This window comes from Siphateles boraxobius, unplaced genomic scaffold (assembly GCF_051911475.1).
Source record: "Siphateles boraxobius isolate OS27281-9 unplaced genomic scaffold, OSU_SipBor_1 74, whole genome shotgun sequence".
NCBI classification, from domain to species: Eukaryota; Metazoa; Chordata; class Actinopteri; order Cypriniformes; family Leuciscidae; genus Siphateles; species Siphateles boraxobius.
In genome coordinates this window covers 335,001-347,562 of record NW_027509202.1, presented here as the reverse complement: position 1 = coordinate 347,562, position 12,562 = coordinate 335,001, and the positions used below count along the sequence as shown (strand labels likewise).

The 12,562-nt window shown below is 32.4% G+C and overlaps 1 protein-coding gene across 2 annotated transcripts in view; it reads right to left on the bottom strand.

The window, feature by feature from the left end:
* Nucleotides 1-10,466: 10,466 nt before the first annotated feature.
* prdm6 (PR domain containing 6) overlaps nucleotides 10,467-12,562 on the bottom strand; it is a 37,235-nt gene continuing 35,139 nt past the window's right edge. Inside the window, exon 7 of one of the 2 annotated variants that reach the window (XM_077217560.1) lies at nucleotides 10,467-10,787. In XM_077217560.1, the coding sequence (XP_077073675.1) occupies nucleotides 10,673-10,787 (115 nt within the window). In that variant the 3' untranslated portion in view covers nucleotides 10,467-10,672. The remainder of the gene's footprint in view (nucleotides 10,788-12,562) is intronic. The other variant, XM_077217561.1, reaches the window with a different exon arrangement.

Sequence of the window (12,562 nt, the reverse complement as noted above, 5' to 3'; positions counted from 1 at the left end):
TACTAATCGAAATTATGAGATTCAAAAGTTGAAATTTTATGACATACTAAATCATAATTATGGATTAGAAAATTGAAAATTATGAGAAAGTCGAAATTATGATAATATATAAAATTACAAAAAGTCGACATTTAATTACATACTAAATCAAAATTATGAGATTAGAATGTCAACATTTTATGGCATGCAAAATCGAAATTATGATAAATATATCAAATGACAAAAAGTCGAAATTTTGTGACATACTAAATCATAATTATGGATTAGAAAATTGAAAATTATGAGAAAGTCGAAATTATGATAATATATAAAATTACAAAAAGTCGACATTTAATTACATACTAAATCAAAATTATGAGATTAGAATGTCAACATTTTATGGCATGCAAAATCGAAATTATGATAAATATATCAAATGACAAAAAGTCGAAATTTTGTGACATACTAAATCAAAATTGTGAGATTAAAAAGTCGACATTTAATTACATACTAAATCAAAATTATGAGATTAGAATGTCAACATTTTATGGCATGTAAAGTCAAAATTATGATACATTAAATCATAATTATGAGATTAGAATGTTGAAAAATTATGAGAAAGTCGAAATTATGATATAGCCTACTAGATCATAATTAAAGATTAGAAAGTTTAAATTTTATGACATACTAAATCACTATTATGAGATTAGAGTTGAAAATAGACAAAAATTTGGAATTTTATGACAAACTAAAAAGAAATTATAAGATTAGAAAATAAATTATGACAAAGTAAAAATTATGATTACTAAATCAGTTGAGATTAGAAAGTTGAATTTTTTTGACATATTACTATGATAAGAAAGTCAAAAGTTTATGACATACTAAATATAAATTATAATAAAATCAAAATGATGACATTAAATCATTATTATGAGATTAGAAACTTAAAATTATGACAAAAAAAATCATGAAATCAAAGTCAAAATTGACAAAAAGTTTAAAAAAATTGTGACATACTAAATCAAAATTGTGAGATTAAAAAGTCGACATTTAATTACATACTAAATCATAATTATGAGATTAGAATGTTGAAAAATTATGAGAAAGTCGAAATTATGATAATATATACAATTACAAAAAGTCAACAAAAAGAAATTGTGAGATTAGAAAGTTCTCATTTGGAATTTTATGACAAAATAAATAGAAATTATAAGATTAGAAAGTAAATTATGACAAAGTAAAAATTATGACATACTAAATCATTACTATGATTAGAAAGTCAAAATTTTATGACATACTAAATATAAATTATAAGATAAGAACATCAAAATGATGACAAAAAATCTAAATTATGATATACTAAATCATAATTATGAGATTAGAAGATCTAAATTGACAAGTAGTCAATTTTATTATACTAAATCAAAATTATGATAAAAAGTTGAAATTTTATCACAATAAATCAAAATTATGAGATTAAAAAGTAAAAAAATTATGAGAAAGTTGAAATTATAATAAAATATATCAAATGAAAAAACACTAATTTTTTGACATACTAAGCGAAATTATGAGATTCAAAAGTTGAAATTTTATGACATACTAAATCATAATTATGGATTAGAAAATTGAAAATTATGAGAAAGTCGAAATTATGAAAATATATAAAATTACAAAAAGTCGACATTTAATTACATACTGAATCAAAATTATGAGATTAGAATGTCAACATTTTATGGCATGTAAAATCGAAATTATGATAAATATATCAAATGACAAAAAGTCAAAATTTTGTGACATACTAAATCAAAATGATGAGATTGGAAAGTTGAATTTTTTGACATACTAAATAGAAATGAGAAAGTCAAAATTATGATATAGCCTACTAGATCATAATTAAAGATTAGAAAGTTTAAATTTTATGACATACTAAATCACTATTATGAGATTAGAGTTGAAAATAGACAAAAATTTGGAATTTTATGACAAACTAAAAAGAAATTATAAGATTAGAAAATAAATTATGACAAAGTAAAAATTATGATTACTAAATCAGTTGAGATTAGAAAGTTGAATTTTTTTGACATATTACTATGATAAGAAAGTCAAAAGTTTATGACATACTAAATATAAATTATAATAAAATCAAAATGATGACATTAAATCATTATTATGAGATTAGAAACTTAAAATTATGACAAAAAAAATCATGAAATCAAAGTCAAAATTGACAAAAAGTTTAAAAAAATTGTGAGATACTAAATCAAAATTATGAGACTAGAAAGTTGGAAAATTTTGAGAAAGTCAAAATTTTGATATATCAAATGACTAAAAGTCGACATTTTATGACATACTAAATTGTGAGATTAAAAAATCTAAATTTTATGACATACTAAATCATAATTATGAGATTAGAACGTTGAAAAATTATGAGAAAGTCGAAATTATGATAAATATATCAAATGACAAAAAGTCTAAATTTTGTGATACTAAATCAAAATTATCAGATTGGAAAGTTAAATTTTTTATGAAATACTAAATAGAAATTATGAGAAAGTCAAAATTATGATATACTAGATCATAATTAAAGATTAGAAAGTTGAAATTTTATGACATACTAAATAGAAATTATGAGATTAGAAAGTTACAATTTTATGACATACTAAATCACTATTATGAGACTAGTTATAATAAACTAAATAGAAATTATAAGATTATAATTAAAAAAGTAAATTATGACAAAGTAAACATTATGATATACTAAATCATTTGAGATTAGAAAATCGAAATTTTTGACATACTAAATATAAATGATAAGATAAGAAAATCAAAATGATGACAAAAAAAAAAAATTATGATATACTAAATCATAATTACAACATTAGGAGGTTGAAATTGGCAAGTAGTCAATTTTATTACATACTAAATCAAAATCAGGAGATTAGAAAGATGAAATTTTATCACAATAAATCAAAATTATGATTAGAAAGTTAAAAAAATTATGAGAAAATTGAAATTACAATAAAATATATCAAATGACAAAACACAATTTTTTTGACATACTAAATCAAAATTATGAAATTGAAAAATTTACATTTTATGACATACTAAATCATAATTATGAGAAAGTTGAAAAATTATGAGAAAGTCGAAATTATGATAATATATACAATTACAAAAAGTCAACAAAAAGAAATTATGAGATTAGAAAGTTGAAATTTTATGACATACTAAATCACTATTATGAGATTAGAGTTGAAAATAGACAAAAAAATGGAATTTTATGACAAAATAAATAGAAATCATAAGATTAGAAAGTAAATTATGACAAAGTAAAAATTATGACATACTTAATCATCACTATGATTAGAAAGTCGAAATTTTCTGACATACTAAATATAACTTATAAGATACGAAAATCAAAATGATGACATAAAAAATCAAAATTATGATATACTAAATCATAATTATGAGATTAGAAGATCTAAATTGACAAGTAGTCAATTTTATTATACTAAATCAAAATTATGATAAAAAGTTGAAATTTTATCACAATAAATCAAAATTATGAGATTAGAAAGATGAAAAATCATGAGAAAGTCAACATTATGATATGCTAAATCATAATTATGAGATGTGGATAGTGATCATTTTGACATACTAAAACTAAATTATAAGGTTAGAAAGATACATTTTTTAAAATGAAATCAAAATCACGAGACCGTCAAAAAGGTCATAATTATGCTCATAATTCAACTTTGTCAGTTTCAACTTTTTTAGGTATCAATTTCGACATTTGATCTCATAAATGTGACTTAGAATCTCATTTTTACATAATAATCATGCTTTACAAAACCTTGATTTTGTTCCCATGTTGCAGAAACGGTCCTCCACACTCGTCATGTGACCAGATCTAGACGAGGAGAGGCATTTCTCACAGACTTTATATGTTTCCAATTAGACTTTTTGGAGACGTTTGAGAAAGTCTGACTTTATTGCTAATTGGTTGTGAAGACGTGACCTCAGAGCGGCGCGCAGGAAATTCCACAGCAGAAGCTGGAACCCACGGCCACTTTCACATGTATGTTTGCTAAATCATAATTCTCATGTGCTGATTGGTTTGGCCTGAGCGCTTCAGGTCTGCGTTCCCAGGCCGAGGCCGTGATTGATGCCGCAAATCTCAACTATTTCTTTTACAAACGTGCAGCGCTCCCTCGGGAACAGTACGCAGAACTGGGAACGTTCTACTGTCTGAGGAATTGTAGAAATCGTTGTGCAAGAGAAAACACGTGACGATCCCACTTTCTCCAAAACGCAGACGCAAATAAATCCTCCAGATTGTGAAGTTTAAAGTGACGAGACAAATCATTCATCAATATCTCACAAACTCTCAGAGAACGTTCTCCAGTAAACTTCATAAAACCTTCATTCAAGGTTTAATAATGTTCTCAAAACATCAGAACAAAAACATTATTTCTGAAAAATTCAGTTGGATGTTCGTCTAACATTTTTACGTTTTATACTAAATGTTTGAGAACGTTCCCAAGATGTTTGAAGATTGAATGTTCCGCTAATGTTCGCATAACAAAAGAAAAAATGTTTTTAAAACATTTGAAAAAACTGGACATTTCAGAGAACATTAATAAAAACTCTTTCATAACTTAATGAGGAAATGTTTGCTGGATACAGTCATCTCACTCTTTCCCAGATACTGTAACAGAAACATGTTCCAAGAACGTTTGGTTAATGCTACATTTTTCTAAATGTCAATCATTTGTTAACAAACAAAAAGTATTCATTACTTCAATGAGATCATTGTTTCTGCATTAAATTATTACATTGTTTAAATTAATACATTTTTAGCTAACTGTGATTTTGTATATGGTGCATGCAGTGGCAAACTAGGGTGCTAGGGTGTTCTGGGTGGTTGCTAGGTGGTTGCTAAGGTGTTCTGGCTGGTTGCTATGGTGTTGCTAGGTGGTTGCTAGGCTATTCTGGGTGGTTGCAAGGGTGTTGCTAGGCGGTTGCTAGGGTGTTCTGGGTGGTTGCTATTGTGTTGCTAGGTGGTTTTTGGTGATTTCTAGGCAGTTGCTAGGGTATTCTGGTTGGTTGCTAGGGTGTTGTTCAGGCGTGGCTAGGGTATTCTGGGTGGTTGCTAGGGTGTTGTTCAGGCGTGGCTAGGGTGTTCTGGGTGGTTGCTAGGACTTTGCTAGGGTGTTCTGGGTGTTTTCCTATAGTGTTGCTAGGCGGTTGCTAAGGTATTCTAGGGCGTTTGTAGGCAGTTGCTAGGGTATTCTGGGTGGTTGCTAGGGCGTTGGTAGGGTGTTCTTGGTGGTTGTTAGGTGGTTACTAGGTTGTTCCGGGTGGTTTCTAGGCGGTTACTACAGTACTATGGGTGGTTGCTAGGGCGTTGCTAGGGTGTTCTGGGTGGTTGCTAGGTGGTTACTGGGGTGTTCTGGGTGGTTACTAGGATGTTGCTAGGGTGTTCTGGGTGGTTGCTATAATGTTGCTAGGCGGTTGCTAAGGTATTCTAGGTGGTTTCTAGGCAGTTGTAGTTGCAGTTGTAAAGTTATAGGGTATAATCAGTGGTTGCTAGGGTGTTGTTAGGGTGTTCTTGGTGGTTGTTAGGTGGTTACTAGGTTGTTCTGGGTGGTTGCTAGGGTGTTGCTAGGTGGTTACTACAGTACTATGGGTGGTTGCTAGGGTGTTGCTAGGGTGTTCTGGGTGTTTGCTATAGTGTTACTAGGCGGTTGCTAAGGTATTCTAGGTGGTTTGTAGGCAGTTGCTAGGGTATTCTGGGTGGTTGCTAGGGCGTTGGTAGGGTGTTCTTGGTGGTTGTTAGGTGGTTACTAGGTTGTTCTGGGTGGTTTCTAGGCGGTTACTACAGTACTATGGGTGGTTGCTAGGGCGTTGCTAGGGTGTTCTGGGTGGTTGCTAGGACTTTGCTAGGGTGTTCTGGGTGTTTGCTATAGTGTTGCTAGGCGGTTGCTAAGGTATTCTATGGCGTTTGTAGGCAGTTGCTAGGGTATTCTGGGTGGTTGCTAGGGCGTTGGTAGGGTGTTCTTGGTGGTTGTTAGGTGGTTACTAGGTTGTTCTGGGTGGTTTCTAGGCGGTTACTACAGTACTATGGGTGGTTGCTAGGGCGTTGCTAGGGTGTTCTGGGTGGTTCCTAGGTGGTTACTGGGGTGTTCTGGGTGGTTGCTAGGATGTTGCTAGGGTGTTCTGGGTGGTTGCTATAATGTTGCTAGGCGGTTGCTAAGGTATTCTAGGTGGTTTCTAGACAGTTGTAGTTGCAGTTGTAAAGTTATAGGGTATAATCAGTGGTTGCTAGGGTGTTGTTAGGGTGTTCTTGGTGGTTGTTAGGTGGTTACTAGGTTGTTCTGGGTGGTTGCTAGGGTGTTGCTAGGCGGTTACTACAGTACAATGGGTGGTTGCTAGGGTGTTGCTAGGGTGTTCTGGGTGGTTGCTAGGGTGTTCTCAAAATTTATAGACAAGACAAGTAGTTTGTTTAGGCATTGGTTGTAAGGAATTACAAACCTGCGCACATATATTCAAACGCACATAACTATAGAATCAATTCTTAATGCGCATGTGAACGCCATCAGCGTCTATCACAGGTTCATGTTTAAAGTCTGTTTAGAGAGAACGGTGTCGTCTTAGCGGCCCCTAATTTAATAACAAATGATCATTTAGACGGAAGTGAATCAATCAAAACTAACTTTAGCTGGAAAAAACATTTTTCAAGAGCCACTATAAAACCAACCCAATCTCTGTTACCTTAAATTATATCTTTATCTCTGTAAAGCTGCTTTGAGACAATCTACATTGTTAAAAGCGCTATATAAATGAGGATGACTGGACTTGACTTCTGGTTGCTAGGTGGTTACTGGGGTGTTCTGGGTGGTTGCTAGGGTGTTGCTAGGCGGTTACTACAGTACTATGGGTGGTTGCTAGGTGGTTACTTGTGTGTTCTGGGTGGTGAAATACATTTCATTCATGTATTTTCTGTAAAGTTGCTTTGAAACGATGTGTACTGTGAAAAGCGCAATACAAATAAATGTGAATTGAACTTAACTGAATTAACGTTCCCATGAAGTTATGAAAAGTTATTTCTGAATGTTCGAAATATTTGTTTACATTTTTAAAAGTGTTTTTCTTGGTTGTGTGAACATTAAGAAAACATTATATCATTCTTTAAACATTATGGCAATGTTACTTTAGAACGTTCTCTGAAACACGGGACATTTAAAAGTTTTAGAAGAACGTCCAACTAAAACGTTTGAAAAAAACGCTCCATGATCGATGTATAAATAATGTTTTTGTGCTAATGTTTTGAGAACATTATTAAAGCCCAGATAACTTTGCACAAATATTCAAATAATGTTACTGGAAGAACGTTAGATCATAACTTTGAGAACCTTAACACAATGTAACACTGCGAAAACAGGTTCTTCCTCAGTGTTTCTGTCTCGATTCCAGCACAAATATATAAACATTCTGAAATCAAGATACATTTACTGGAGAAGAATATGACTGAAGATATTAAGACTGAAAAATGAAGTGAGTTTGTAATCAAAACTAAAATCTGTCAAGAGAAACACACTTTTCACTGAATTAGGAAGATTTTTCTGGCCTGACTGAAGACAAAAACACTGAGGAGGAACATTTTTTAGGTTGTTTGCTGGTTTGCGAGTGAACGCCCACAGAACCGTGACCTGTAATAATCTAATAATACTCGAGTAATAATGATGTGTAATTGTGAGGAACGTTGAGAGCAGATCTTCAGGGCCGGGTCTGTGTTAAGAGTGTGTGTGTTGCTGTAATCGCCGAGCCAAACACAACGACGCCAGAAACCTTAGGAATAATGTTGATGTAATACAGTCCAATCGTTTCCCCCGTTTATCAGCGCGCGGGAAACACACACACACACACGCGCCACATCAGTGTGTTGTTCATAAATCAGATGTTGTGGGTTCAGGTTCTGTGGGACACATGTGTGACCCGAGACCCCGGCGCTGGGGGACGTGACCTGAACACACAGGGGCCCGTGTGTGTGTGTGTGTGTGTGTGTGTGTGTGTCTGTGTGTGTGTGTGTGTGTGTGTGTCTGTGTGTGTGTGTGTGTCTGTGTGTGTGTGTGTGTCTGTGTGTGTGTGTGTCTGTGTGTGTGTGTGTGTGTGTCTGTGTGTGTGTGTGTGTGTGTGTGTGTGTCTGTGTCTGTGTGTGTGTGTCTGTGTGTGTGTCTGTGTGTGTCTGTGTGTGTGTGTGTGTGTGTGTGTGTGTGTGTGTGTGTGTGTGTGTGTGTGTGTGTGTGTGTGTGTGTGTGTGTGTGTGTGTGTGTGTGTGTGTGTGTGTGTGTGAACAGGAGCCGTAAAACCCCTTTAGATGGATTGAGGGGAATCCGTTCTCCCTGCAGCCACACATGGGCTTTTTATACTTAGTATTTTTGCTTTGTCCATTAAAAAAATATAAAAATTCGCAACTCAAAAATCTTTCTTTACTTAGTAGTTCTGCTTTGTTGTCCATTAAAAATATATAAACATTCTTAAGTAAAAATGTTTTGGTTAAGATTTCTTTGGTAAAATATTTTAAATGGACAACAAAACAAAAATGCTAAGTAAAAATAATTTTTTTTGGTTAAGAATTTTTAATGGACAACAAAGCAAAAATACATTTTTTGGTTAAGATTTTTTTTGTAAAATATTTTCACAATATCACTTCATTTTGATTCATTTTTCAGACTTAATATCTTCAGTCATTGTGCTCCTCCAGTAAATGTATCTTGATTAAAGAAACTCACACTTGTGCTTATAAAAAAACAAAAAGGAGCCGATAAATAACTTCAGATCAGGTGAATTACTGAACGCTGCACCACAAAAACATTCATTTATGCTTTGTTCATTAAAAATATCTAAAAATTCTTAAATTGAGATGAAGTGTAAAAGAAAAAGGGTCATTAACATCTTTTCAGTGTATTGACAATTTCTACTTCTAAACTTTCTTATAATTTATCAGTGAAAATGACAGTAAGTCCTGTACCTTTTTTAGTCTACATTTAATTGTGAAGCTTAATGACTTCAGATATGACTAGACTTGAATTAAATATTCAATGAAATCACGATCATTTAAAGTTCATAGAATACAATCAACCAGTTTAATGTTAATCAAAGTTTGGTCGTTACTTTATTCACAAGAACATATTTTGGCCTGTTGTTTATGTACAAAAATGTTGAAATCATGCAAACAAAAGATGGATAGAGCCGAACACATCTCGAAAATACAGCACAGAGTTTCACATGATTCATAAAAACAAAATAGATTCTGTGTGTTTAGAAAAGGAGCTCATTTCCATTCAGTGACTTTGGTTTGAGTGAAACATCATAAAGCTTAAAAAGTGTCTCATAATCATATTAAAGCTCTGAGAAACAGAATATATAAAGTTCAATAACAAAGTAAACGATCAACATTCAATCTGCTGTGATTCTCTTTACATGGTGCTTCATACAGAGTTGAAATATTAAATAATAATAATAATAATTGTCAAAAGTGCCATACAGCATGATATGGGAGAAATATAATATTCATAATTTACATTTTATACAAAGAAAAGTAATTTTTGGTGAAGCAGTCGCTGCCCTTGTAAGTCATGCTGCAAAAACACACACACACACACACACACACACACACACACACACACATCCTCATAAAGCACTCGAACACATCGAGATATAATATATATATATATATATATATCTCATATATGAATCAGTGTCTGTATGCTGGGCAGGGCCTTAACACTGCAGAAAATTATGCTCTTAGTATTTTTCTCGTTTTACAGAACAAATATCTTAATAAATGTTTGTCTGTACATAATATATGTGTGTGTGTACTGTGTATAATTATGTTGTATATATAAATACACACACATGCATGTATAAATTTAAGAAACAGTTGCATGGATATATATTTATATATAAATAACATTTTTTTTTAAAATATATACATGCATGCGTGTGCATTTATATATACAAACTAATTATACACAGTAAACACACACATGTATTATGTAAACTTTTATTTTGGATGCGATTAATCGTTGCACAGCCCTAATATATATATATATATCTTATGAAAATAATCTTGTTTTCCCTTTGAATTAACATTCCATTGACAGACATTTGTTCATTTTGATCAATAATATCTTAAATCTCCATTAAATGTATCTTAATTCAAGAATGTTTAGATATTTTGCTAAAACTTTACAATAATGTTCCATTTGTTCAAATAAAAATGAAAAAGCTGACATGAACAGTTGTGTTTTATTACCTAATGTTAACAAAGATGAATAAATAGTGATTGCTGGTTGTGTTAATGCACAGTAAAGTGTTTGTTGTGTAAAACCGAGACACACACACACACACACACACACAGAGCGTGAATTTCTGCAGTCTTCTACACACAGTCTCATTTCACCAACTCATGAATAAATAATCTCCCAGACCCGTGGCCCCGCCCCCAGCCCCGCCCCCTATCCATGCCAGGATCAATAACTCTTAACATCTCACTTATTTTATTACTGCTTTTGGTTTTCTGCGCGTGATTGAGCGTTTCTCTTAGGAAATCTTTGGTTTTGCTTAAGTGTCCGTGACATTTAATCATGATTTTGTCTGGCCGTGTAATTGCGCGCCGGTCAATCAGTTAATCCACCTGGATTGATTCGCTGCTCTCGCTGATGGGCTTGCACTCGTTGGGCATCCGCTGATGTCGGCTGAGCTGAGTCGCCTGTGTGAAGCTGCGGTCGCATCTCTCGCACCTGCACACACACACACACACACGAGTCAAACCACATCTGACACATGAAAGCGTGAGGAAGGCGAGGTGTAATTGCGAGTCGTGATGACGAGGAGCTGAGGCTGTCGATACGGAGCGGGTGACGGATCACAGATCACAGTCGCTGTCGCTCGCAGGATCCAGAACACAGCGGCTCAGAGACGCGCGTCTTTATTCAGTTTCAGTCTCGGCGACGGAGAACACTTTCCTTCATGCGTTTGGCAGACGCTTTTATCCGGAGTTCTGGGTTTACAGTGTTTTTCATGCATTCCCTGGGGATCGAACCCATGACCTCGGTGTCGCGAGCGCAGTGCTCCATTTCAGCTACAGGAATATTGACAACTTTAATTATTTAATAAAACAATAATGTTATTCTCTCACATTCTCTGTCCTTGAAAGAGAATATAATATACTGTATATAAACACACACATATATAATAATCAAATACAATAAAAAAAATATATAATATAAAAAAATATTATTTTTTACATATATATATATATATATATATATATATATATATATATATATATATATATACACATATATATATATATATAAAATATACATATAATAATCAAATACAAAAAGATTAATATATAATATAAAAAATATATATATATACAGTATGTAAATGAATATTTTTATGATATAAAATTAATGTTTTAAAAAAAATTGAGCTTGAAAAACTACAGGAATACTAAAAATAATATATATATAATATTTAAAAAATTCTAACTTTCTCCTCTCACATTCTCAGTCATGCATGAACGTTGTTTAAATGTAAATATAAATCACGATTTCACATTCAGTACAAATATTTAATCTGAGATAGTTTTACTGGCAATGAACAAATAGAGAAGATAAGTCTTGCTTTTGAGAAATCAAATTTATTTAATTGTAATTAATTATATATAATTGTATTTTATTTCTTGTCATGACTTTTTTTCTGTAAATGTGTTGTCATGTTTTATGTGAACACACTCATGCCAATTAAGTACTTTAAAATTAAAAATGTAATATCTCAAACAAGATACACTGGAAATGCAAAATGAGACGAGAAAATAAATGAGTTTATGCTTGAAAAATAATCTTGAATGGAAGAGAAAAGCAGATTATTTTTCTGACTCCACTGGCATAAACTCAGTTAATAGTGATCACTGATATCTCATCTCCAGGAAGTGTGTGTTGTTTGATAACAGCGTGTGTGAAACGCAGTGTGTGAATCTCCTGACGGACGCATTCAGTGTCGCTCGATGAGAACTCGATATCTCAGATATTTGTGTTTGTGCTGGTCGTCTCTGGAGTCTGAAACGCTGATGACACGCTTGTGTTTCACTGATTGCTTATTAGACGCTTGATTTGTTTCTGGAACAGAAGAGTGTGTGTTCACACACACGATATAGCAGAAACTCACGATAACTAACGTTCTCCAGATTCTCTTCAGATTGACAGAAACACTTCTGTAACTCAGAGTTTAAACACACACACACAGACAGGAAGTGTGTGACACTTCAGTATCAATAAAACATGACGTGTGTTTGAGAAGAGTCACGCCGCGTAAAGAACAGAAATTCATCAATCGATACTATTAAAATAAAATAGTAAAGAAAATTTAAAAAACATTTTTTAAAAAAAAGAAAACAAATTCTAATGATATAATTATAAAAATATTATTTATTAATATTTTTGTAACATAAAATGTATACTTTAAAAGAATAAAGTTTATAAAAAATTAAGAGGTTGCAAACATGACT